The sequence below is a fragment of the Phyllobates terribilis genome, unplaced genomic scaffold (assembly GCF_046119375.1).
Source record: "Phyllobates terribilis strain yellow unplaced genomic scaffold, ASM4611937v1 Scaffold_1__5_contigs__length_1240528914, whole genome shotgun sequence".
NCBI classification, from domain to species: domain Eukaryota; kingdom Metazoa; phylum Chordata; class Amphibia; order Anura; family Dendrobatidae; genus Phyllobates; species Phyllobates terribilis.
In genome coordinates this window covers 537,895,453-537,922,884 of record NW_027362761.1, presented here as the reverse complement: position 1 = coordinate 537,922,884, position 27,432 = coordinate 537,895,453, and the positions used below count along the sequence as shown (strand labels likewise).

General features: G+C 47.1%; 1 protein-coding gene across 1 annotated transcript in view; it reads left to right on the top strand.

Annotated features, from left to right (window-relative positions):
- Positions 1-12,881: 12,881 nt before the first annotated feature.
- The window catches only part of FANCG (FA complementation group G), a 31,809-nt gene continuing 17,258 nt past the window's right edge, over positions 12,882-27,432 (top strand). Inside the window, exons 1-4 of the mRNA XM_073680360.1 lie at positions 12,882-13,002; positions 14,575-14,720; positions 14,874-14,964; positions 19,956-20,090. Coding sequence (XP_073536461.1) covers positions 14,637-14,720; positions 14,874-14,964; positions 19,956-20,090 — 310 coding nt within the window. The 5' untranslated portion in view covers positions 12,882-13,002; positions 14,575-14,636. The remainder of the gene's footprint in view (positions 13,003-14,574; positions 14,721-14,873; positions 14,965-19,955; positions 20,091-27,432) is intronic.

Here is a 27,432-nt window from a genome sequence, read left to right as displayed (position 1 = left end):
CCTATTGCTGTGGTTTCTGTCGATGGCTCTCCCTTGAAGAGTGTTACTCACAAGGTCTGTGAATTTCCCCTCACTATTAATGGTATTCATCAAGAGAATTTGGATTTGGTGGTATTGGATAATTTGCCTTCTCCAGTAATATTGGGGTTACCCTGGTTAAAATTGCACAATCCTGTACTGGATTGGTCTACCAATGAAATTAAGTCCTGGAGCCCTAAGTGTTATGACAAGTGTTGTAACGGGCGCATTGCTGCTGTGGATAGAAGGGAATTGCCTGTACCTATTCAGGATTTTTGGAGAGTTTTTTCTGAGGAGGAGTCGCAGGTTTTGCCTCCCCATAGAGACTATGATTGTACCATTGAATTTGTCCCTGGAGCGACTCTTCCTAAGAGTCGTTTATTTAATCTTACTATTCCTGAGAGAAAGGCTTTGGAGGTATACATACAGACAAGCTTGGCCGCTGGTCACATTAGGCCTTCCAAGTCTCCTGTGGCTGTTGGATTTTTTTGTGTAAAAAAAAAAGATGGCGGTTTACGTCCTTGTCTGGACTTTCGTGAGATTCATAAAATTACTGTACGCAATCCTTACCCACTGCCATTGATTCCTGATTTATTTAGCCAGTTAGTGGGGGCCAAGTGGTTCTCTAAAATTGATCTCCGGGGGGCATACAATTTGTTGCGCATGAAGGAGGGTGATGAATGGAAGACTGCTTTTAACACTCCTGTGGGTCATTTTGAGAATCTGGTTATGCCTTTTGGTCTCACCAATGCTCCAGCATTTTTTCAGAATCTTATTAACGATATCCTTAGACCTTTAATCGGCAAAAATGTGGTTGTGTATTTGGATGACATTTTGATTTATTCGCCTGATCTGGAGTCTCATTGGCGGAGCGTACGTGAGGTATTACAGTTATTAATGGACAATTCGCTTTTTGCTAAGCTGGAGAAATGTGAGTTCGCTGTACAGAGAATTAGTTTTTTGGGCTACATTATCTCCAGTGAAGGTTTTGAGATGGACCCGGTTAAAGTTCAAGCTGTGCAGGAATGGCCTAGGCCTATTGGTTTGAAATCGATACAGAGGTTTTTGGGTTTCGCCAATTATTACAGAAAATTCATAAAAAAAATTTCTATTATTGTCAAACCGCTGACCGATCTCACCAGGAAAGGTGCTAATGCGGTTCAGTGGACTTCTGAGGCCATTGAAGCTTTTGTGTTTTTAAAGGAGAGGTTCACCTCTGCTCCCATCCTTATGCAGCCTGATGTGACTAAGCCGTTTTTGGTTGAGGTTGATGCTTCCTCTGTGGGGGTCGGTGCGGTGTTGTCTCAGGAAAACAAGGATGGAGTACATCCCTGTGCCTTTTTTTCAAAAAAATTTTCCGAGACTGAACTTAATTACGATATTGGTAATCGGGAATTGCTGGCGATTAAACTCGCATTTGAACACTGGCGTCACCTCTTGGAAGGTGCTGATTTTCCCATTCAGGTTTTCGCTGATCATAAAAATCTGATCTATCTTGATGCTGCCAAGCGCTTGAATGCCCGTCAGGCTAGGTGGGCACTTTTTTTCTCGCGGTTTAATTTTTCCGTTACTTACATCCCGGGTACCAAGAATGTTAAAGCGGATGCTTTGTCTCGCAGCTTTTCTCCCATGGTCGGTGTTGAGGAGGAAGAGGAGACCATTTTACAAGAAGGTGTTGTGATTGCTGCTTTGGACTCCGTTTTGGAGGATGAGATTCTTAAAGCACAGGAGAATGCCCCATCTAACACTCCCCATGGGAGGTTGTTTGTGCCTAGGACCTTTAGGAGAGATTTGTTTGTTGAGTGTCATGAGTCTCGGTTGGCAGGTCATCCAGGAATTTCTGAGACCAAGAGACTTGTGGGTCGCAGTTTTTGGTGGCCTGGATGGCAGAAGGAAGTCATTAAGTGGGTGCGCCAATGTACTGTGTGTGCTAGATCCAAGTCTTCGCATGCTCCTGCTGCGGGGTTGCTTTGCCCTCTGGAGGTTCCTAATGCACCTTGGACACATCTGGCTATGGACTTTATTACTGACCTTCCTCCCTCTGAAGGTTTCACGGTCATCTGGGTGGTCGTGGACCGTTTTAGCAAGATGTGTCACTTGGTTCCCTTTATCAAACTGCCTTGCGCTAAGACACTCGCTAAGGCCTTTGTCAAGGAGATTGTCATACTACATGGTGTTCCTACTGACATTGTTTCTGATAGGGGACCTCAGTTCGTGGCTCGTTTTTGGCGTGCCTTTTGTGACAGGTTGGGAGTCCATTTGTCGTTTTCATCCGGATATCATCCTGAGTCTAATGGCCAGACAGAAAGGAAGAACCAGGATGTTGAGCAGTTCTTGCGTTGTTTTGTGGCAGACAATCAAGAGGGGTGGTCTGAGTTTCTGCCACTTGCTGAATTTGCTCTTAACAACCATACATCCTCTTCTGCTGGGTGTTCGCCTTTTTTTTGTTGTTCTGGGAGACATCCGTCTTTTGGGTCATTCTCCAAATTGGTTTCGGCTGTGCCTGAGGAGGAGAGTTTTTCCGGTGATTTGGAGAGAGTTTGGACGGATGTGCGTGTTAATCTTCAGGAGGCTAACAAAAAATCTAAGAGGTACTTTGATAGGAAACGGCAAGAGGTTTTGTTTGCTGTTGGTGACATGGTTTGGTTGTCCTCTAAGAATCTGCGATTGAGGATTCCTTCTAAAAAATTGGGTCCCAAGTTCGTAGGGCCCTTTAAGGTGCTTCAGATAGTTAACCAATCTGCTGTTAGGTTGGAGGTTCCTACGTCCTGTAGGATTAATCCGGTGTTTCATGTTTCTCTGTTGAAAAAAGCTGATGTGTCGGATGGTGACGCCTCTGCCATTGTTCCTCCGGTGGTGGAGGACGGGGAATATGAAATTTCCCGCATCCTAAATTCTAGACGGTATAGAGGGAGTTTGCAGTATCTCGTCGCTTGGAAGGGTTTCGGACCTGAGGATAACTCATGGGTGAGGGCAGATGATGTTTCTGCTTCCAGACTTGTCCGAGCGTTTCACAGGAGGTTTCCTGGTAAGCCTGGGCCTAGGGGATCCGGAGGATCCTCTTAGAAGAGGGGGTACTGTTACAACTCTCCTGTTAGTTTTTTTTTAGTTTGCTGGTCACATGACCAGTTTTGCCTATTTAATCCGGCTCCGCCCTCCTGGCATTGCTGGACTTCATTTGTATTTACTACTGTTAAGCTAGCTTGGTGCTCTGTTGTCGTTCTCTGTTAGTTTTGCTAGGTCTTCTGACCTCTTTACTTTTTGTTGTGTGTTTGTCTTTGACTGCTATGATTTCTGCTAGGAGGTGTCCAACTTTTCCCAGTCCCTAGTTCTTGTAGGGATTCCTCCCTCACATCTATAGGTCTTCGTACAGACTAGCCGAGGACTTTAGCGGGTCTGATCGCAGGATCAGGTTCCCTGTTACATCGTAGGGATCTAGCTTAGTTCTATTGTAGGGACAGATCTCCTGTCTTTCCTTAGTCTCTGTAGCAGATCATAACATATTTCTTTCCTAGTGATGGAGGAGGGGTGTGGATTCGGTACTTTTGGGCCTGCCCTGGTTCCGGAGGCATTCTCCCTATCTGGACTGGTCAACTGGTCAGGTTATCCAGTGGAGCTCTTCCTGCCAGGGGAATTATATTCGTCCGGAGCTTCTGGTTTCTCGTTCTGAGTTACCTCTGAAGCTGTCAGTGTTACCCATTCAATACGCGGAGTATGCAGATGTTTTCTCCAAAAAAGCTGCAGAGACTCTACCACCTCACCGGGCGTATGATTGCGCCATAAATTTACTACCGGGTTCGGAACCCCCAAGAGGCAGGATATATCCTTTGTCAGTCCCTGAGACGAAAGCAATGTCAGAATACATTGCAGATAATCTGGCAAGGGGGTTTATCCGTAAATCTAATCCACGGGCAAATGCTCTGTCTCGCTCTTTTGACCCCCTGGGTGAAGAGTTGGAACCGTGGCTTATTGGCCCATCTGAGAGTTTACTCTCTGTAAACCCTGTCACCTTGCAGGGACTTCCGCCTGGGAGGACCTTTGTGCCAGAGTCTCGTAGGCAAGAGGTTCTCCATTGGGGTCACTCCTCCAAGATTGGAGGGCAGTTTGGGGACAAACGGACCAAAGAGCTAATTTCTTGGTCCTATTGGTGGCTCATGATATCTCCCACTTTGTCGCCGCCTGCGTCTCTTGTGTGTGAAATAAGCCGTCTAGGGAACGGTTGGCGGGGCTTCTTATGCCTCTTCCCGCTGTGGAGGATTGGGCAACGAATACCAGGGATATCTGGGATCAGACTCCGGAGTCTTTGCATGCTTTTAAGGAGCGTATGAGGGTCACGGCCGATAGGCATCGGCGTCCTGCTCCAAGTTATGCTCCTGGGGACTTCGTGTGGCTTTCTGCTTGCAATATTCGCCTCCGGGTGGTTTCGACTAAATTTGCTCCCCGGTATTTGGGGCCATTTAAAATCTTGGCCAAAGTGAATGATGCGGCCTATCGGCTGAAATTGCTGGCCGCTTGGCAAATTTCTAACATCTTCCATGTTTCTTTACTCAAGCTGGTTACTCTCAATGAATTCTCTGGTTCCTTTCCGGCTGAATCAGAATCTGCACAGGATGACTTTGAGGTAAATCAAATCATTGCTTCTAAGGTGTTTAGGGGCAAGAAGTTTTATTTGGTGGACTGGCGGGATTCTGGTCCGGAGGATAGGACTTGGGAGCTGGTAGACAATATCAACGCTCCGGATCTTGTTGCCTCTTTTGAGCGTATCCATAATTCCGGGGGGGGGGAGCACTAGAGAGGGGGGTAATGTTAGGCTGGTACGCAGGAGAAGGGCTTTCTCGCGGCGTCCGGCCAGGCCCTTTCCTGCTGGTCAGTAATTGTCAGCATTTAGGTTCCATTCTAGGGATTCTAAGTGTGGTTTCTGCATTTCTGCTCATGTGCCGCTAAGCCACGCCCCATTGTGCACATGTGCCACTAAGTCACGCCCCTTTGTGATCATGTGCTGCTAAGCCATGCCCCCTTGCGATCATGTGCCGCTAAGCCACACCCCCTGCTGTCTGGTACAGCGTGGTTGGTTGTCCTGGGAGTGTCTCTAGTGTATTTCAGGGCTCCGTGGGCTCCTCCCTGGTGCCTAGTCTATCTCTTTCTAACCTGGGGTGAGGTCTCTGGCAGTAAATGCAGTGTGTGAGAGTCGTTGTGAAGGGTTTCTGCTGTGTGCTCCCTTGTCATCAATTAGGGCTAGGGGAATGCTGTGAGCAGCACGCTCTACTGTGTCGGTTCACCAGTTGGTGTCCATGCCACGGAGGCATCCTTGCTACCGATCCAGTATTCCAGGGTCCGCCATTGTATGTGTGGTCACACTGCCGCTTTTACACACATATGTTGGGTGCTGCAGAGATCCTTCACCTCTTTAGGAACTTAGGTTCCTGGCCTTTCCTGGCCTGCAGCTATCTGCAGTTCTATACGCCGCTATCTAGTGCTCAGGCATATTCATGCTGCCAAATCCTTCCTGCTCTGCACAGCGGTGTCTTGCACTGCAGACATTTATTAGTTTTGTTTCTGGAGTGTTGTTAACTCCCAGCATTGTACCTTGTTTAGTTACCACTTGTGTGTGCACATAACACACTAGTTCATTTCTTTCTCTGTGCTTAGCTGAACATTCCTCTGGGACTCAGCTGCTGCAGCTCCTCTGCAGTCCAGTGGACTCCGACGTGTCCTTTAAGTTTTATTTTATTAAAGGACACGCCAGCGTAACACTGGTCAGAGGGATGTCTGTCTGGTCAGAGGGATGTCTGTCTGGTCAGAGGGATGTTTGTCTGGTCAGAGGGATGTTTGCTTCAGGTTGGGGAAGAGGGAAAGGACTGAATGATCCGGCACCTGTCCTATCCACAGGATGGTCAGCTAGTGCCGCCATAGGGAAAGAGCCGACGTAGTGTCACTATCAATCATCTGAGTCTGCAGTACAACTGATTAGGGGTCTGGCAGGGGAGCGCTGATGACACAGGTGGACCTTGGGGCGGTTTTCCGGTTGCGGACACTCCACCTAGAGGGTTTTCTTCATGTAATTATCCTCCTCACATTGCAGACTTGTGAACTTTATAAATATTCTTTATTTGCTTATTTTCTTCCTTCTCTCCCAAACACGTTGCTGAAGTGTTGCCTCACCCCCACTCCCCCTGTCCAGAAGCTTCTTGTAGCTGCTGTTCAGCGAGATTCGTCCTCTATATACCAGCAGTCTGTGTATGGGCCTGTCCCTGTCTGATCCTCTCAGCTCTCCACCCCTGCACTCAGACATGGGAAACCCTGTACTCGGATTACTTCACATCTTGGTGAACAACAGCTGAAAGGACCCTATAAAGGAGCCTGTACCAGGCAGGTGACAGCGGTGCAGCATTGTGCTTGTGGGGGCAATCGGGCGGTGGAGTCAGAAATTGGGGAATACTTGGGTGCACTCTGGACGGACAATATTAGTGCTGCAGTAATTTTCCACAAGTTTTTGCACAGAGCGGCCACTAATATAGAATAAAGTAAAACAATTGTGCTCTGTAAATAATGGCTGTGCTTTGCTACAAATGCTTCACATTTGCAGGAGTTTTTTTTTTCTTTAATAAATTTTATTTAGTTTATAATTGATTTTCTCTCTTTCTGCCAGATATCAGGACATGATAGAGGCCGTACGGGACTGATATAAGAAGTTCTTGGCTGAGAAGGAAAGAAGCTTCATTCCTCCATGAGCTGCAGTTCTTTGTGTCCAGTCGGGAGCTCTATTAGTAAGTAGATTTTATCACCGTTGCAGACATTTCCGGGAAGGTTCCAATTGGCCGAATACAAGACATTCATTAAACTCTTCATTTGAAATAAACGTCTGGTTTATCCACAATACTTAATACCAGTCACTTGTCACAAATTTGTACATTTTTTACCTGTTATAAAATGCTGCTGATCCCTTGAATCTTTTCTTCTTTTTTTTGTTATTTTAGACCAGGTAAATCATTACATATTTCTGACAAGTCCCAGGTCTTTTCACACCACTCGTTTTGCAGGCTCTTTAATACTACAGCACTTAGAGTGCTGGCCAAAAGTATTGGCACCCCTGCAATTCTGTCAGATAATACTCAGTTTCTTCCTGAAAATTATTGCAATCACAAATTCTTTGGTGTTATTCTCTTCATTTAATTTGTCTTCAATGAAAAAAACACAAAAAGAATTGTCCTAAAGCCAAATTGGATCTAATTCCACACCAAACCTAAAAAAGGGGGTGGACAAAAGTATTGGCACCCTTTGAAGAATCATGTGATGCTTCTCTAATTCATGTAATTAACAGCACCTGTAACTTACCTGTGGCACCTAACAGGTGTTGGCAATAACTAAATCACACTTGCAGCCAGTTAACATGGATTAAAGTTGACTCAACCTCTGTCCTGTTTCCTTGTGTGTACCACATTGAGCATGGAGAAAAGAAAGAAGACCAAAGAACTGTCTGAGGACTTGAGAAACCAAATTGTGAGGAAGCATGAGCAATCTCAAGGCTACAAGTCCATCTCCAAAGACCTGAATGTTCCTGTGTCTTCCGTGCGCAATGTCATCAAGAAGTTTAAAGCCCATGGCACTGTGGCTAACCTCCCTAGATGTGGACGGAAAAGAAAAATTGACGAGAGATTTCAACGCAAGATTGTGCGGATGGTGGATAAAGAACCTCGACTAACATCCAAACAAGTTCAAGCTGCCCTGCAGTCCGAGGGTACAACAGTGTCAACCCATACTATCCGTCGGCGTCTGAATGAAAAGGGACTGTATGGTAGGATACCCAGGAAGACCCCACTTCTTACCCCGAGACATAAAAAAGCCAGGCTGGAGTTTGCCAAAACTTACCTGAGAAAGCCTAAAACGTTTTGGAAGAATGTTCTCTGGTCAGATGAGACAAAAGTAGAGCTTTTTGGGAAAAAGCATCAACATAGAGTGTACAGGAAGAAAAAAGAGGCATTCAAAGAAAAGAACACGGTCCCTACAGTCAAACATGGCGGAGGTTCCCTGAAGTTTTGGGGTTGCTTTGCTGCCTCTGGCACTGGACTGCTTGACCGTGTGCATGGCATTATGAAGTCTGAAGACTACCAACAAATTTTGCAGCATAATGTAGGGCCCAGTGTGAGAAAGCTGGGTCTCCCTCAGAGGTCATGGGTCTTCCAGCTGGACAATGACCCAAAACACACTTCCAAAAGCACTATGAAATGGTTTTAGAGAAAGCACTGGAGACTTCTAAGGTGGCCAGCAATGAGTCCAGACCTAAATCCCATAGAACACCTGTGGAGAGATCTCAAAATGGCAGTTTGGAGAAGACACCCTTCAAATATCAGGGACCTGGAGCAGTTTGCCAAAGAAGAATGGTCTACAATTCCAGCAGAGCATTGTAAGGAACTCATTGATGGTTACCGGAAGCGGTTGTTCACAGTTATTTTGGCTAAAGGTTGTGCAACCAAGTATTAGGCTGAGGGTGCCAATACTTTTGTCCAGCCCTTTTTTAGAGTTTTGTGTGAAATGATCAATGATTTGATTTTTGCTTCATTCTCTTTTGTGTTTTTTCCTTGCAAGCAAATTAAATGAAGAGAATAATGCCAAAGAATTTGTGCTTGCAATCAATTTCAGGAAGAAACTGAGTATTATCTGACAAAATTGCTGGGGTGCCAATACTTTTGGCCAGCACTGTACGTTATTGGGGTCATTTTTGTGCAGTTTGCAGTTACATGATTTTTTATACATTTTTTTTTAGCTTTGTCTTGTTATTACATCACATTCATCTTTTTCCTCTCTTGCTTTCCTGGACTGAAGGAAACATATCTCCAAGTCATTCTGAGCTGCCGGCAGGAGAGATGGACCCTCAGGAGCCTCCTGGTCTTCAGAATCCACATGAAGGAGAAGACCAAGAGCAAGCAAGGCCTCCGACAGCAGAGCAACCTGTCCGACAAAAAGTCCCAGAAGAAGCGATGGTCCCGCAGCTCATCTGTGTTTTTTCTAAATGTGGCTTATACTTTTACTGATGGTAATTTTCTTGGTCGATATCAAATAAAGTTTTGCTTGACAACTGTCTGGACTTGTGTCTTATTTTACATTTCTCCTTTTTCTTCTTGCTTCCCCTCCAGTGAGATCTGGCTTAGGTGATACAAGCCTTTCTCTATCCGGCATTTTTGCAGCAGGCTGGAGAATGACTTTCTGGATGATAACTTGCCTTAGTCTCAGGTGCCCATACACTAGCTGGCTTTAGACCAGACGCTTGTCCACAGAACACATCCCGACTCCCCCATATACATGAATGTGGCTATATGTGTGACCCCCATACACTGTACATGGTCGGCTGCTCCAGCAAAAATCCTTGGATTTGGCCTACCTTCCTGTAATATGTATGGGGGCCATTAGCTGTATGTTTGCAGGACAATTGTTTGTCCGAAAGCTCCCGCTCCCGACGTCCTCGTGCACATGTTCACTTGTCTGGGCCAAGCAATCTTGTGTTTTACATGGAGAAGGGACTAATTCAAGAACCCCCCACACACACACACACATACAGCATATATAGCCAAGTCCCACTCACCTACATATAACCAAGTCCCCCTCCCTCACACTTAGCGTACAGTATATGCAGTAGACAAGTCCCTCCCCCACATGTAGCATATATAACTAATCCTCATCCACACATAGCACGCCGTATATAGACAGGACCCCCTCCCCCACATACAGCATACAGTATATAGACAAGTCCCCCTCTCCCACACATAGCATACAGCATGACTATACAGAGACTGACTGAGCCCCCCCCTGACTGACTGAGTTTCTCCTGTATCACCTCTGACTGGTATAGTGTCCTCATTTTGGTATAATGTCCCCCCATCCTGGCATAATGCCCCCCCATCCTGGTATAATGTCCTCCCCATCCTGGTATAATGTCCTCCCCATCTTGGTAAAGTGTCCGCCATCCTGGTATAATGTCCCCCCCATCCTGGTATAATATCCCCCCATCCTGGTGTAATGTCTCGCCAGCCTGGTGTAATGTCCCCCATGCTTGTATAATGTCCCGCCATCCTGGTATAATGTCAGCCATCCTGATATAATGTCCCCATTTTGTAATAATTTTCACATTCTGTGCCCCTTCCTTTCTTCTCCATCACATTTAAAAAATAAATAAAAAAAAACAATTATTCTTACTTTTCTCTACTCCCACGACATGTGGCGTCATTCAATAACCGGCGCTGGAGCTGGGAACTGACTTCTGCGTGCCAGCAAGGGCAGCGCATGAAGTCACTGCCATGTGCAACCCATTATTGGCAAGCCGAAATCTGCTGCCAGCCTCTGATTGGCCGGCAGTGTGTATTGCAGTGCAGGGAGCCGACAGGTCTCTGCGTCACAACACATTTCAGCAGAATTTGCATCAGAGGACGCACATCCAGGGGTCGGTGGGCCACGCTCCAGCACGGTCCTGGTTGCAGTTGCACCCTCCATGACTGCGATTATTACAACCCTGCTTGTTTTGTATGTTTCAATGTAACAATATTGCAGTATATAGTTGAAATAATGATCTCATATGAATCCAGCCTAATGATGGACTTCACAGGAGTCTCAAGATGGGGGCGCACAGCTGCATGGTATTATTATTATTATTATTTATTTATATAGCGCCATTGATTCCATGGTGCTGTACATAAGAAGGGGTTACATACCAAATACAGATATCACTTACAGTAAACGAACTAACAATGACAGACTGGTACAGAGGGGAGAGGACCCTGCCCTTGCGGCTTACATTCTACAGGAATGGGGAAGGAGACAGTAGGTTGGGGGGTTGCAGTGGCTCCGGTGTTGTTGAGGTGGCAGCAAGCAAGGTCATGGCAGGCTGTAAGCTTGTTTGAAGTGATGGGTTTTCAGGTTCCGTCTGAAGGATCCAAATGTGGAGGCTAATCTGACGTGTTGAAGCACAGAATTCCATAGAATGAGGGATATTCGGGAGATAATTTTGGTAAGGGCAGTTTCGGTGGAAAGGTAGGGGTGGAAGCCACTTTGTAGGTTGTCGAAGAGAGAGTTAGATGAGAAGTGAGAGGAAAGTGCAGAGTGAACGTGTTGCTTAAGGAGTTTGGAGGCAAATGGGAGCAGCAATATGGGGCGATAGCTGGACAAGGCGGTTGGGTCGAGAGATGACTTTTTGAGGATGGGCGTGATTGTGGCATGTTTGAAGGCAGCGGGGAAGGTACCAGAAGTTAGTGATAGGTTGAAGAGATGGGTTAGGGATGGAATGAGTTTGGGGGCGAGGTTGGGGTGGAGGTGGGATGGGGTCAAGTGCACAATTGGTGAGGTGTGATTTGGAGAGGAGACGAGTAAGCTCTCCTTCCGTGATCTTGGAAAGGGAGGTTATGGGGGAAGGGCAATGGTCAGGAAAACAAAGGGATTGTGGTGGTTGGACAGTGAAGACTTGCCTTGTTTGGTCAATCTTGTTTTTGAAGTGTGTGGCAAACTCCTCAGCAGAGATGAGGGAGGTCAGAGGGGGCAGTGCAGGGCTGAGGAGAGAGTTAAAAGTGTTGAATAATTGTTTGGGGTTGTAGGATAAGGAAGATATGAGGGTTGTGACTTAGGCCTGTTCAGCAGAGGTGAGGGCTCATTTGAATGTGTGTGTTGCTTGCTTGAATGCAGTGAAGTCATCTTGCGAATGTGTTTTCTTCCAACACCACTCAGCAACCCTGGACGCTTGTTGAAGCTGTTTAGTGAGGTTGTTGTGCCAGGGTTGCCTGTTGACTTGTCGCGGTCTGCCATGCACAAGAGGGGCTACCGAGTCAATAGCTGATGCGAGAGTGGCATTGTAGAAATAGTGTTTGTGAGTGTCTAGATGTGTAAGGTTTCTGCGGGGGTGTGCTAGTTGCTGTAAGTGGGTGACAGGTGAGGAGGACAGGGGTGAGAATGCGAGTAGATGGTGGTCTGATAGGGGGAGGGGAGAGGTTGTGAGGTTAGATAGGGAGCAGAGTCGGGTGAAGATGAGGTCTAGTGTGTGTCGGTCTGTGTGGGTGGCTGAGGAGGACCACTGAGTAAGTCCAAAGGATGAAGTAAGCGACAAGAGTTTGGACGCTGCTGACTGGCGAGTGTCAGTGGGGATGTTGAAGTCACCCATGATGATTGTGGGAATGTCAGCAGAGAGAAAGTAAAGAATCCAGGTGGGGAATTGGTTAATAAAGGCGGTGACCGGGCCCGGAGGTCGGTATATGACGGCCACTTGGAGGTTGGAGGGAGAGTAGATGCGGACAGAGTGGACTTCAAAAGAAGGGAGGATAAGGGACGGCAGAGGTGAGATAGGGATTCTAACACTGATAGAGCCACATGTGCCGTCCTATAAAAAAACAGGTCTCATCCCTCACACCTTTCCAACATACAGTCTCATGCAAAAAACATCGACCCCCCCCCTCAAAATAAAGAAAACCCCATCCACAACGTCATTCCCTTCTATTCCACAGTCCTACGTAAATAACATCACTTGTACTTCAACCTACAGTCCCATGTGCAAAACATCACTTCCAACTCCTTGACTTCCTTCTTACACACAGCCCCATGTAAATAGCATCACTTTCCATTCATTATCATACAGTCAGTCCCATGTAAATGTCTTCCCTTTTCTTCCTCCTCTCTGGTCTGGTAAGAGCACAAGCTGCAATCAGAAAGGCCCCGCCCATCTCCGGAGGCCCCGCCCATCTCCCTTGAGCTCCAGCTTACCTATACTCATCCGCTCCTGAGCGCCTTCACCCCGGCAGTAGAGCCGTCCTTCACGTGCAGCGATCGCAGTGCATGACGGGACGTGTAGTCCACTCTTGACATTTGCCCTGACTCACATCAACCCTATTACAGTGTATAAACTACAACTCCCGGCATCCCCTGCGGAAGCTGCCTTCAGCCAACTGTTGAATTGGAGCGAATGTTGTAGTGGAAGCGGCGGCTGCGGAGAGCGATGGCTCCTCACTGCAGGTACCGGCCGGGGGCCACAGGTTGCAGGGCACACAGAAGTTTTATGGGGGCTGCTGAACACGTGACCTGTAGAATAAGGGTCACCGATGTCACATCACGTTCCCCTGTGTCTAGGAGACCTGTGGATCTGGTCAGGCGGTGAGTGCTGGAGTATTGGATAATCTGATGATCCGGCACTGGGTGGGGATTGGCTCATCTGATGCCCCGGATTTGTTAAGGAGCAGATTAACCCCTTATAGACACAGTTTTAGCTTTTTCCTCGAGCTGTACCTTTAAGGCTGTGTGCCCACTATGCGTTTTTCAAGCGTTTTTGCTGCGGAATTTCCGCAGCGAAAACGCTTGGTAATACGTGCCCCATGGTCCCCAATGATAATCCGCATGTGCTGTGCACATGCTACGGAAATTTCCACTGCGGATTATCATTGCGGAACAATACGTAGCATGTCCATTAATTTTGTGGACACGCAGCGTAATTGCCGCCATTGACTTGCATTGAATCGCATAATATCCGCATGACTACATGTGCACACACGGATAATATGTGATTCTATGTGCGGATGGTACCCGGGTCTGGAGAAGAGGAGACTCTCCTCCGGACCCCTGTACCACAGAACTTGTAAAAAAAAGAATTTTAAATAAAAAATAAAGTTAATACTTACGTTCCGATGTCCCCCGGCCTCCTCAGCGATGCGTCCGGTCTGTTGTATGGGTCGCGGTGGTGTGAGGACCTGACATGACGTCATTGAGTCATGTGACCTGTCACATGACTTAATGACATCATGGCAGGTCCTTTCACACCACCGCGACCCATACAACAGACCGGACGGAGCGGAGAAAATACCGGGGGCCATCAGAAGGGAAGTATAATCTTTATTTTTTACCATATTTATTCTTTTTTTTAACTATTACTTGGTCACACTATATATGCCGGTTGCATGGATTTATATAGTGTGACCAAGTTGTCAAGCACTTTCCAAGTGATGCTAAAATCGCCTGGATAGCGCTTGATAACCCGCATGCAGAAATACATGTGAAGAACGCTTGAGAAACGCTTCTACCTGGCGGGAAAAACACATGTACAATCCGCATGTACAATCCGCATGCGTTTTTCCTGCCAGGGAGAAGCGGAAAAAATATGCAGCATTTCTGCATCGTGGGCACAGAGCCTTATATTTCTCCATCTCTGGTGCTGTCCGGGGTCTTGTTTTTTGCGCTCTGAGCTATTCTCTTTATTGATACCATTTTAATCGCTTTTCATTGTATTTTTTCTGGGAGGAGCAGCGACCAAAAACCTTTTTTTTTGGCTTTACATCATTTACAGAAGGTATAATTGCATAGGGACATAATTTGGACTTGTACGGACGCGGCCATCCTGAATATGCTGATGTAGATTTTTTTATTATTTATTTATGTTTGGACTGGGAAAAGACAGAGATTAAACTTTTTTTCTTTTTTTTTTAATTTATTTAATTTTTTTAAACTTTTTATTTATTTATTTTTACCTTTCCCATTAATAGTAATAATGTGTCATGGAGGTGATGGCCTTTTCCTGTGTCTTGTGCTGTTTTCCAGCTGTGCTTATAAACACGAGGCCCCTCTGTGCCCCACAAGGTAAGTGCACCCCCGGGGGAGAGATGGAGGTGGACGGCGAGGCGGGGGCCGAGGACTGCAGAACGTGGTGGATGCGAGAGAACAACAGTATCATCCGGACGTGGCAGGTAAATGTCAGTCTGCTGGACATCACTGGTGGGACTGCGCTCGTGGCAAGAAAGGGTTAAACAACTCACCCCAGGATTTCTTGCCGGTGTAGAGTGTGTGTGTATATATATATATAATGTGTGTGTGTGTGTTCCTTGTTTTTGTTTTTTCAGGAGGCCGAGATCTTTCCGGACCTTCTCATCAGGAAGCAGAGGAGGCAGCAGTGTCACTCTGACCTATTCCACCTGCTCCAGAAAATCCAAGGTAGCATCTGCTGGGGGCATCGGGGTCCTCTAATGGGAGGCGGGTGATAGACTAAGCCCCTCACCATATAATCTGTATCGGCTGCAGTGTCTAATGAGTTAAATGGCAAGGATCGGTGTTATCTCCTATCCTGGCTGTTATATCTACTTCATTATCACCGACTTATCTGTGGTGTTACATAGGACTGCAGGTGACATCTACATCATCTGTACTGAGAGAATTATCACTGTAATATCTGTGGCGTTACATAGGACTGCAAGTAACCTCTACTACATGATCTGTATTCAGCTTTATGACTCTTAGCTGTGATGTTACATAGGACTGATGCTCAGACAACTTGATCTATAGGGTTTTTCTCATTATTTTTCACTGCACAGTAAGTAAATACTTATTATTCAGATTCAGTTCAACGCTACCATTTTTTTTCTTTTTTCATTGTACCTTTTTCATCCCTATCTGTCCCCTGTGCATCCATCTTCACAGAGCTGAATGGGCCGTCTTATTCTTACACTACTAAAACTACATTTCCCAGCAGCACCCTGCTTCTCCTCAGTGCTACAGACCCCTCTCTCCCCTGTGTGCTCCTGAATCCCACCTCTCTGAGCTGTGCTGGATGCCGCTTACTGATGTATGTGTAAAATAGCACAGGCTTCCAGCACAGCCTTACTACACTGTGCTCCGCTCTGTAAAACCTACAACTATGACACATGGTCAGACGTAAAAAATCATTTATTCAATTGAAAAATCACAGAAAAATTTTTTTTACAAAATGAATAGACAAAGAGGAAAAAAGTCCAGAGAAATGGATATTCTGAGGGCAGGCAGAAAAATTGTAAAGTATCAAAATCTATGCAGGACATACTACTAAATGCCATACTAGGGTCAAACAGCTTCAATCATAGAGGAATAGCAGTTAGATTTAAAGTGCATTGTGCAATAAATATACTCCCAAATACATATATATAAATAGTAAACTCATAAAGATGAGATAATAATAGAGACACAGCAGCTAGGTAAAGAGGTATGTCAAAAAGTTATGTCACGATGTGAGAAAATGTAGATAGATAATGAACTACCTGTGAGTCCCTCAGAATCCACGCAGATCCGACGCGCGTTTCGCCGTTTAGCTTTAACCAGGATATGGTGAGAGAGAGGAAGTAGGGTATATATAGAGAGAATTGGCCAATGAGGAGGACGATGACAATGTGTGCTGACATAGTGCTATGCCCTAATAAGCCAATCACCGCCACATCGGGGGATCGCGTCTCCGTGGAGCGCGGTCTGCCAGAAGCGACGGTATTGGCGTGCGTGTCATGCTGGAACGCAGGCCAGGAAGTGACGTATGCGGAACATCCGGAAATAGAAACAGAAACGGGCCGAGGGACTGAATAGTAGACATGTCGGTGTGACAGATGCGTGCCACCCTGGAACGCAAATACCAGAAGTGATGTATACAGAAATACATAGTGGAAGCTGGCCAGGGATTGGATAATAGGTATGTAAATGTGACTAGTGCGTGCCACCCTGGGACGCAAAGACAGCTGCTGTGACTGATACGTATGAAATAGTGAACAAAAAAAGAAGAAGAAAAAATAAGTGATACATCTCTAATAAAGTGAAGGGATAAGTGAGGGAGAAAAAAGGGGGGGGAAGGGGGGGAACAAGAAAAAGGGGGGATGGGAAAGGGGAATGGGGGGAAGGAAACACGTGGGGAAAATTAATAATAATGAGAAAAGTGATGCAAATAGGTGTATATAGAAATATATATATAGAATATATAACAAATACATATAAGAGTATGTATATGCAAAATATATAAAACATGTACAAAACGTATAGTATATATATACATCCTAAACACAATAAAAATATATATAAAATAATATATACTAGTAAAGTGAAAAAAGGGGAAGTGCACATAAATGTATTGACATGTCCATTAGTACAGTCCATCGCATGAAGAACTTGAGTAAGGCCTGCTGCTTCATTCATCCGGCACATAAGGGCGGCCATCTCACTCCTCATGGATAGATATACGGAATAGGCGAAAGAACTAAAGAAAGTAAAAGTAAAATTAGAATAAAAGACTAGAACAAATAAATTAAAACCATCATAAAATAGTGACCAATAAAGAACCGGAGATCAAAAGACCTATGAAGAGAAGAATAAATACCAAAAAAAGGGGGGAAGAAGGATTCAAAGGAAGGGAGCAAAACTATTGGATTCGTTAAGTCCATTAGGTACCATGGTGTTGAGAATGGTTATCCATTTTACTTCCTTTTGGGCCAGGACTTTTTTCCAGTTTCCACCACGAATCCCCACATAGACCCGATCAATACCACTGACCTTTAAAAGAGAGGCGTCACATCCGTGATATCTTTTAAAATGGCGGGGTAAAGTTTTCAGCTCATCCAAGTTTTCTATTTCCCTGGCTGCTGTAATGTCCAGGACGTGTTCTCTCGTCCGCCTACGGAGCTCTCGAGTAGTCATCCCGATGTACATTTTACCACAGGGGCATCTTGCACTATAGATAACTCCTGCTGTAATGCATGTGATGGTATGAGTAATTTTATACTCTCTGGTTTGATCTGCGTTGGTGAATCCCTTCGTGGAGAGGATATTTGGGCAAGCCACACAGGACCCGCAAGGTCTACACCCCCATGCAGGACCTCTGGATCCAAAAATGTATGTTTTTTTATTTTCTTGTAGATGACTGTGGACTAGTTTGTCTCGTAAATTCTGGGACCGCCTATATGTGACCGTAGGATTTCGAGAAATGTGTGAGGAAAGAGTTTTGTCCAGTTGAAGCACTTGCCAATGTTTCTTTAAAGCATTCCACATTTCACCACTCCGGGTATTGAATGTTGAAATGAATCTCACTATGTCTTTTTCTTCAGGTTTGCATCGTTGATATAGTAAATCTTTCCTTTTAGAGAACTTGGCTCTTCGATAGCTTTTCTGTATGACTTGTTCGTTATAGCCTCTCTCTCTGAATCTTTTTTTGAGGTCTAATGCCTGTCTTTCAAAAGTATCGTCACTCGAGCAGATACGACGGATTCTCAAGAATTGTCCTGTAGGAATACTATTAATTAGCTTCCTTGGATGCGATGAGCTTGCATGGAGGAGAGTGTTGGCCGCTGTGGGCTTCCGAAAGACATATGTTTGAATGTATCCATCGGGATCAACATTCAACAGAACATCCAGGAATTCAATGTTGTGTCTCCCAGTCTTGAAAGTAAGATTGATGTTAAGGTCATTGAGATTCAGAATGGAGATGAGACGGGCGACCTCAGTATCCGAGCCCTGCCATAGGAAAAAGATATCGTCAATATAACGACCCCAGTACAGAATCTTATCAACACCCTGTACTGGGTCAGTCATGAAGATACCCCTCTCCCACAGCCCCAGGAACAGATTAGCGTACGAGGGAGCACATGCTGCCCCCATTGCTGTCCCCTGGAGCTGCAGGAAGAAGGATTCTCCATATAGAAAAAAGTTGTGGTTCAGGGCAAAATGTAACAGCTCAGACACGAGGTCACGCATCTCATCTTCCATATCCGACATCCCCAGGAATTCCCTTGTCGCTCTGATTCCGTCCTCATGGCAGATAGACGTGTATAACGCTTGTATCACTTATTTTTTCTTCTTCTTTTTTTGTTCACTATTTCATACGTATCAGTCACAGCAGCTGTCTTTGCGTCCCAGGGTGGCACGCACTAGTCACATTTACATACCTATTATCCAATCCCTGGCCAGCTTCCACTATGTATTTCTGTATACATCACTTCTGGTATTTGCGTTCCAGGGTGGCACGCATCTGTCACACCGACATGTCTACTATTCAGTCCCTCGGCCCGTTTCTGTTTCTATTTCCGGATGTTCCGCATACGTCACTTCCTGGCCTGCGTTCCAGCATGACACGCACGCCAATACCGTCGCTTCTGGCAGACCGCGCTCCACGGAGACGCGATCCCCCGATGTGGCGGTGATTGGCTTATTAGGGCATAGCACTATGTCAGCACACATTGTCATCGTCCTCCTCATTGGCCAATTCTCTCTATATATACCCTACTTCCTTTCTCTCACCATATCCTGGTTAAAGCTAAACGGCGAAACGCGCGTCGGATCTGCGTGGATTCTGAGGGACTCACAGGTAGTTCATTATCCATCTACATTTCTCACATTGTGACATAACTTTTTGACATACCTCTTTACCTAGCTGCTGTGTCTCTATTATTATCTCATCTTTATGAGTTTACTATTTATATATATGTGTTTGGGAGTATATTTATTGCACAATGCACTTTAAATCTAACTGCTATTCCTCTATGATTGAAGCTGTTTGACCCTAGTATGGCATTTAGTAGTATGTCCTGCATAGATTTTGATACTTTACAATTTTTCTGCCTGCCCTCAGAATATCCATTTCTCTGGACTTTTTTCCTCTTTGTCTATTCATTTTGTAAAAAAAATTTTTCTGTGATTTTTCAATTGAATAAATGATTTTTTACGTCTGACCATGTGTCATAGTTGTAGGTTTTACAGATATTGAGGGACACATAGTCACTAGTATTTGTTATTTTTGGATTTACTGTGCTCAGCTCTGCTGCATCCACCGCAGATATCTGGCACATAATCAAGGTAATCTCCATGCTTCTGTGCACTGTCTGCTGCTGTACACCTCTGTTTAACTCCATTTTATCTTATGCCCTCTACATCAGTATAGCTGCTCTAGGTGTTTTTACATCATTGATGTGTTTGCTGGTTTCCAGCAGAGCTCAACGGAGCACTGCAGAGCCGACACAAGCAGGATTGAGTTATTTGTTGTCTGCTGATGACAGATCAATGATGCAAAACAGCAAATGCTGCTTTGTTGATGCATATGGCAGAAGATAATCAAGTAGAGTAGTGTAAATACAGACTGTGCCGTAGACTGTAGGTTTTTTAGGGTTAATTTAATATTTGCTTTTTTTCCCCTTGTCTAATTGCAGGATTGCCCCCGACCATTCCCGCCCTTCCCCTGGAGCTCAGTGTGGTATATAACATGGTGATCATTCACAGTAATCTTAGCGGTAGTGGATTCCTTCCTGAACACTCGTTGCAGGTGGAGACCACGCTGCGCAGAGGTGAGCAGCGTCCCGTTACCCTTTGACACAGGGGCGCAGTGTTATAGGTAACAGTTAAAGATGAGGCCGCCTCTGTGTTCCATGGCTGCCAATATCCCGGCTACTTTTTTTGATTAACCAGCCTGGCACGACGTTGTGTAAGTATCACCCACAATGATGTTGTTGTGCCTGTCCGGCTGATCAATGTAGGAGCTGAATATGCCAGCAGGTAGGGGGCGGCATACAGGGCTCCCGTTTGGTAGCCATGGAATACTGACACGGCCGCTGGACCAGGGCCTACAAGTGTATTTAGTCATCTCTAGTAATGATTCCTAGTTATGTGCTCCATAACTGATAGATGAGGGTAAGAGGAGTCACTGTGTACATACATTACTGATCCTGAGTTACATCCTGTATTATACTCCAGAGCTGCACTCATTATTCTGCTGATGTAGTCACTGTGTACATACATTACTTATCCTGTACTGATCCTGAGTTACATCCTGTATTATACTCCAGAGCTGCACTCACTATTCTGCTGGTGCAGTCACTGTGTACATACATTACATTACTTATCCTATACTGATCCTGAGTTACATCCTGTATTATACTCCAGAGCTGCGCTCACTATTCTGCTGGTGCAGTCACTGTGTACATACATTACATTACTGATCCTGTACTGATCCTGAGTTACATCCTGTAGATCTTTTTATTCTAAAAATGAAAAACATAACAATAATAATAACAGAAACATAACAAAATTAATAACCACAAAATAAACAATGTAATGAAACTGATCCAGCCGCTCACTCTCCCCTCACACACATATTATACATATATACAGAATAAACAACTTACACTATGACATCTGGTCCGGTTGCCAAACAAAATAATAATATAATAAGTAAAATAAACAATAGCCGACAAAAATATATACAAACTAATATATATACATATACATTTTTTTTTAAATATATATATATATATATATATATTATATTATAAAATAAATACTAAACTATTCAAATATATACAAGACTAAACTAAGCACCCCACACTCAACCCACCAGTCCCAACCCCGGCACTGACCTGAGAGCTGGTCCTGCGCCTCATGCCTCAGTCCATGTCCAACGTCCATAGGCCAGATCAGGCAGTGCCAGTTTTTCAACCAATCAGTGTCCCACAAGATGAACCCACCTCCCCCCCTTTTCCTACCACCCAACCTAACACCTACACCCAAACCCATATACTTATATACAATATATACAGAGACAAACAATACAATAACCAGAACTAACAAAGCCCAAGTTCGGCGCCTGCAGCCCTACATCACTGTCTACTGATCAAAACAAAACAAAAATCTATGGTGTCAGCAGCAGCCCACCACCAGGAGAGGAGATGACCAGACTAGGGCACACTAAAAGAAAAGCCCCTCCACAGGAGAGCGGCCCTCCGTGTACCCAGTCTCTCATACTCCAGAGAATGCACCTTCACCAGGTCACCGAGTATGGTCCTAAACACATCGTCCACTGGGAGGATTTTCCGCTGCGTCGATACTAAGCACCGTGCGTTCCACGTGTGATACCTAACCACTGCGTTAACTAGAAATAAGGTGCAGTGGTCCCGACCACCCAGGTCCCCGAATGCTCCATAGGCCCATTCCGCATAAGAGAGACCGGCCAGCCGGGGCCAGCCAATGGAGGCGCCCACCCTGTTGTACACCTCTGTGTTAAAGGGACAACGAAGCAGGAAATGGTCCATGCTTTCCAGCATGCTACCAAAATGCTCCCGAGGACAGTTCCTGTCCTCAGAGCTCCTACACTTCAGATTGTCCCTCACACACAGTTTCCCATGGAAACAGCGCCAAGTCCCAAAACTTCGAGGGGATCCCGATAGAATTCAAAAGATGCAGACCCATCCCAAGATCCCGACTTGGGCAATCCCTGAGCGCCAGAGGCCCCCGAAAATGAGTCAACAGAACCCTTTTGTCAAGGAGCTTCCTCGGCAGACCTCCCACATTCCCAGACCCCACCGGCGAATTACCTTCAGAACCAGGGTAGCGTAAGCTGGGAGATGTCCATGCGGTGTGCGTAGATCCTTCACTTGCCCTCCTGTCTCCCATTCCTGGAAGAAAGGCTGAAACCATCCCCAACAGGAGAATACCCACGGAGGAGCCCTCTCTTTCCAGAGATTTGCAATATTGATCTTAATGAAGGAATTCACAAGGAATACCACAAGGTTGACCATACCCAACCCTCCTAGTCTCCTCGTACGGTAAGTAACCTCCCTCTTGACCAGGTTCAGTCTATTCCCCTATAACAGTTGGAAGAACAAACTGTAGACCCGAGTCCAGAGAGGCTCCGGCAAGATGCACACACTGCCCAGATAGATCAGCAAAGGGAGCAGGTAAGTTTTGATCAGGTTTACCCTTTCCAATAGGGTCAAGGAGCAACCCTTCCATTGGTTCACCTTATGAGTGGCGATCTCTAGCCTGCTGTCCCGATTTTGTTTAGGGGTAATCCCCCTGGCCAAATTCGATGCCAAGAACTTTTGCAGAGACTTTGGGTCCTGGAAGGGTGTCCGGGAGATCAAAACCAGGATCTCCTCCTCCCAGCCAGAGACTCTCACACATCCCGATTGATCTTAGACCCGGATGCCTCCGAGTAGCGATTTACCTCTGACATCAGCCACTCTGCCTCCCCGTCAGAGGAAACAAAAACGGTGACGTCATCGGCATACGCCACCACTCTGAGTGGCTTCCGGTGCTGCCTGGTCCATCCCGATCCCAGCCAACGGTCCACACTCCACCCTCCTAAGAAGCGGGTCAACCGCAAACACGTACAGCAGCGGGCTCAAGGGACAACCCTGACGAACACCAAACCCAACCTCAAAAGAGCGGAGGAACTCTCTGCCCCAGCATACAAGGTCTTAAGCCAATCAACAAACCTCCCCGGCAGGCCATACCTCAGAAGGACAGACCAGAGGTACTCATGATTAACCCGATCGAACGCTTTTGCCTGGTCCAATGACAGCATCTACCCCTTCCATTGGCCAGCCCTACCCTGCTCCACCACCTCTCGGACACAGAGTACAGCACTAATTGTACTGCGGCCCGGAACAGAGAAATGCTGGGCTCCCAAAAGGAGTCGGGGCACAAGTTTCACCAGCCAATTAAACAGCACCTTTGCCAAAACCTTCCTGTCTGCATTGAGAAGCGCTATGGGATGCCAATTCTCAATGCAAGATGAGTCCTTACCCTTTGACAAGATGATCAAGGCAGACCTCCTCATTGACTTTGACAGGGTGCCCGAGGAAAAACACTCATTGAATACCTCAGTCAAGAGGGGAACAAAGGCGTCCTTAAAGGTCTTGTAGAATTCAGATGTTAAGCCATCTGGACTGGGAGATTTCTTTAGGGCAAGCCCTTCAATCGCCGACTTAACTTCCTCTTCCCTGATCACCTCTGTCAAAACGCCAAGAGAGGGGTCTACCCGTAACCCCTCTCAAAAACCAAAGATGCGTGTCTATCATACTGACACCTCATTAGCAAAGATTTCACTTTGGAGATCTCCTCGCGGCTACCTCCAGTTGAGACAAGATGCTCGAGTTTCCTCCTCAGGCCCTGATACAGGCGGTACCTGTCCAGGCTCCTGAGGCTCGAGAGCTGGCGGAAGAATCTCGCCACCCTTTTCTTGAACATCTCCTACCACTCTGACTTACTACTACAAAGATCCAGTAAGGGTACCTGGCTCTGAAGAAAATCCTCAAAGGACTGTCTTATCTCCGCTTCTTGCAAGAGAGACAAATTGAGCCTCCAAAAGCCTCTTCTCATCCGGGGGGTCTCTGTAACATTCAGAGAAAACAAAATCAAACAGTAATCGGAGAACTCCACCTCGACAACAGATACTGCTGAAGAGACGGCTTCCTCCTTTAAATACAACCGCTCTATCCTGGACCTACAGTTACCTCTATGATAGGTGAACCCCTCGTGACCTGGGGTGTGCCGGATGTGGACATCCACCAGGTGAGCCTCACGAGCTATACTATTAAGGGCGACGCTATCATAAGTCAGCTTGTCTCTGGAACCTCCTCTATCCCGGGACCTCGTGACAGTGTTAAAGTCCCCTCCAAAGACTACCTGCCGACTCGTAAAAAGGTAGGGCTTGATCCTCATAAAGAGACACTTCCGGTCCCACTTAGATTGGGGACGATAGATGTTAATGGGCCGAAGCTCCTGTCCCTTCATGAGGACATCTAAGATCAGGCACCTCCCCATTTCTAACTCAATAACCCGTCGCCATTTTACCGGTGCGGTAAAAAGGACCGCCACTCCGCTATACGGCTCGGCCGTAAGAGACCAATAGGAGGGCCCGAGTCGCCACTCCCTCTTTGCTTTAAACACCTCTGCCATGTTTGGCAGCCTGGTCTCTTGCAAAAAGAAAATGTCAGCTTCAACCCGGCTGAGAAAATCAAAGGCCGCAAATCTACCCATATTTGACTTAATGCTGGCGACATTAATGGACGCCAGTGTCAACGGAGTGGGTACTGCCATCATTGGTGATCGAGTTGGGTGGCTTTTTTCTTCCCACTCCCCTTATCCTCTGCCTCAGACGAGGAATCTTTTCCTCTCTTTAATGACACAGAGGTGTCCATTCCCACATTTTTTCTTCTTTTTTCGTCCTCGTCTCCGGACTCTGGGCCAGTCCCTCCCCCTAAGGACCTTGCATCCCCAGGAGAAGAAGACTCGGCGCCCCCTGTAAGCTCCGCCGAAGCCGGAACCTCACCCTCAGCCTCCTCTTCAGAGGAAGAGATGTTATCAAGGGCTTGGAACCGGTTAGAAAGACCAACTAGAGGGGAGTCAGTTTTACCTTCCTTAGGTACCTTGGTCAGAGCGGGAGAAGATGTTTTATCTCCCTTCTTTCTCATCTTTTTGGTGCCGAGCTTACGCTTGTCCTCTAGCCACCGCTTATTATCCTCATCCATACTTTCATAATGGGAGGATTCTGAGGCAGAGGCGGTTTCATCCCTGTGGATCCTCCTGACCTCCTCATCCAACTCATCATCCCTCGGGGCCTCTGCAGCAACACTGGCATCCAGGATAGGGGCTACCCCAGTAGCCCGGGGCTCGCCCCGCTCCCTCTCCTGTCTGCGCTTGTCTAGACGCCTCAGCTGGGCAGGCGTCTTTTTATTGCTTTTCTTCCCTGGCCCCTGAGCTCCCACACCCCTGCTAGTCCCCTCCCCAGCAGAATCGGCCTCACGGCTTTCTCCCACCGGGGTCTCGACTGCATTAGCGAAGGAGCGAGGACAACGGCTGAATGTGTGACCTAACTCACCACACAGGTGGCACCTAATCTCCACACAAGAGGCAGCAAGATGGCCGACACCCCCACACAACGCACATTTCTGCACAGTGCAGTTTGCACTGAAGTGTGTGGGGTCGCCGCACCTGTGACAGAGCTTCAGTTGCCCCTGGTAGAAGACCAGGATACGATCCCTACCCAGGAAGGCAGATGATGGAATGTGGGCAACCGTACCACCTGAACGCTTAAGTTTTACCATAAACGTCCAGGCCCCTGACCAGATACCAAACTCGTCACGGTTTTTCTTTGGCATCTCCACCACCTCTCCATACCGACCAAGCCACTTCATGATGTCATAACAAGAAAGCGACTCGTTACGAGTCATCACGGTCACTTTCTTGATCTGGTTTTGGCGAGACACTGCCTGAACGGCAAAGTCTCGCCAGCCGTGCTCATTTTTTGCCAACTCATAATTTGTCCAGAAGAGCTCAAGCCCCTCCGGCCGAACAAAGCTGACATCAAACTCAGGCGTGGAATAGGGATGTATCAAGGCGTAGATGTCAATCGCCTTGAAGCCCATACTCAGCAGGAGCTCCACAACTTTAGACCTTGGAGGACATGCATCACTGCCCCTCCACCGAAGAGGGACCACATTCCTACGCACACTGCCTAGCCCGGCTGTTGGGAGGGACCACACTGTATCCCCCCCTTTTTGCTCTCGGAAGGCCCCGAGGCCATGCCTCTCTATCCAGAAGGATAGATCAACCTCTCGACCCTCTACCATTAGTGATCTCCCCCCCCCCCTTCTTTAGAGCCTCCAGAAGGCGCCGTTGCAACATGCCATCCCCAAAGCCCGGAGACGAGGAGGATGCCCTATTTGCCCCAGAGGTGACACTGGCATAACTCTGGACAGGCGTTGCCACCACCGGGGGGGCAACCGGACCAGTGAATACATCAGCCCCAACAGCATCACCATTACCCACCTCCATATCACCCTCCACCAAACCAGAAACCACACCACTAGACAATGAATTGGCCTCATTCACACCCATCACCACATTCATTCCTGCTGGACCAGTAACAATGGTGGATGACATTTTGACCTCAGCATCATCAGGCGCAAGGGGCTCAGTCATCTCCATAGAACTGGAGGCGACCTCACCCCTGGTCTGTGTGCCCTCCACATCATCAGTCGGTAATTTCTGTTTGACATTAGGTATAATGCACCGCTGATCTTTAGCTGCTGTGAGGCGCCGCTGATCTCTAGCATCAGGATCCTCCGGACCAGCGACGCCAACACAAAATAGCACTTTTGTGGGAGGACTGGAACTCTCAGCCTCAGCAGCCCCCTCACACTGCCGCCGCTCCTCAACTAAGTGATCAGCGGCAACAGCAATCAGAGGCGCCACGGCTGCCCCCGACACCGGGCTGCTCCCCCCTCCCACTGAGGAGCGCACCACAGCATCGTGGCCTGACCGAACGCCCGCCGCCGGCCCGCCCTCACTGTCCAGCCTCTTGGCTGATGCACCTCCTGCTGCGTCCCCGCTACTACAAGCAGAGACGGAGCACTGCGCCTAACTACCACGCTGTGTAATCTCCCCGCGCCTTTGCACCGGATCCACAGCAGAACCCGGGTTGGGCTGGGCAACGGGGCTTATACAGCGAGCTGAGCCTGCTGCCGACTCAGGGGGTACAGGGAGGGGGGCATATACGTATCTCACCGCTTCCTGCAGCTTTGGCTTGGTGTTCTTAGCCTTTTTGTGGCCCCCAGGTGCCTCTTCTGGTAGATTGTCACCAAGATGGAAGTTTTGGAGGCACACTGGGGACTCCAGGAGCTTAATCTCGGCCATTAGCGCCCCTCCTTGGCCGCTGCTGTCACTGTCCTCCCCAGAGCCGGCAGAACTGTGACCCGATGGCATTGTCGCCTGTCCTGTAGGGAGCTCGCTGCACGTGGCCTGCGGGTGACTTTGCAGGCTGCCAGGTGGGGCTTTCTGCTGGTCATCATCACTCTCATCATCCACCTGGCTCTCAGGCTGCAGCCTGAGTTACATTCTGTATTATAC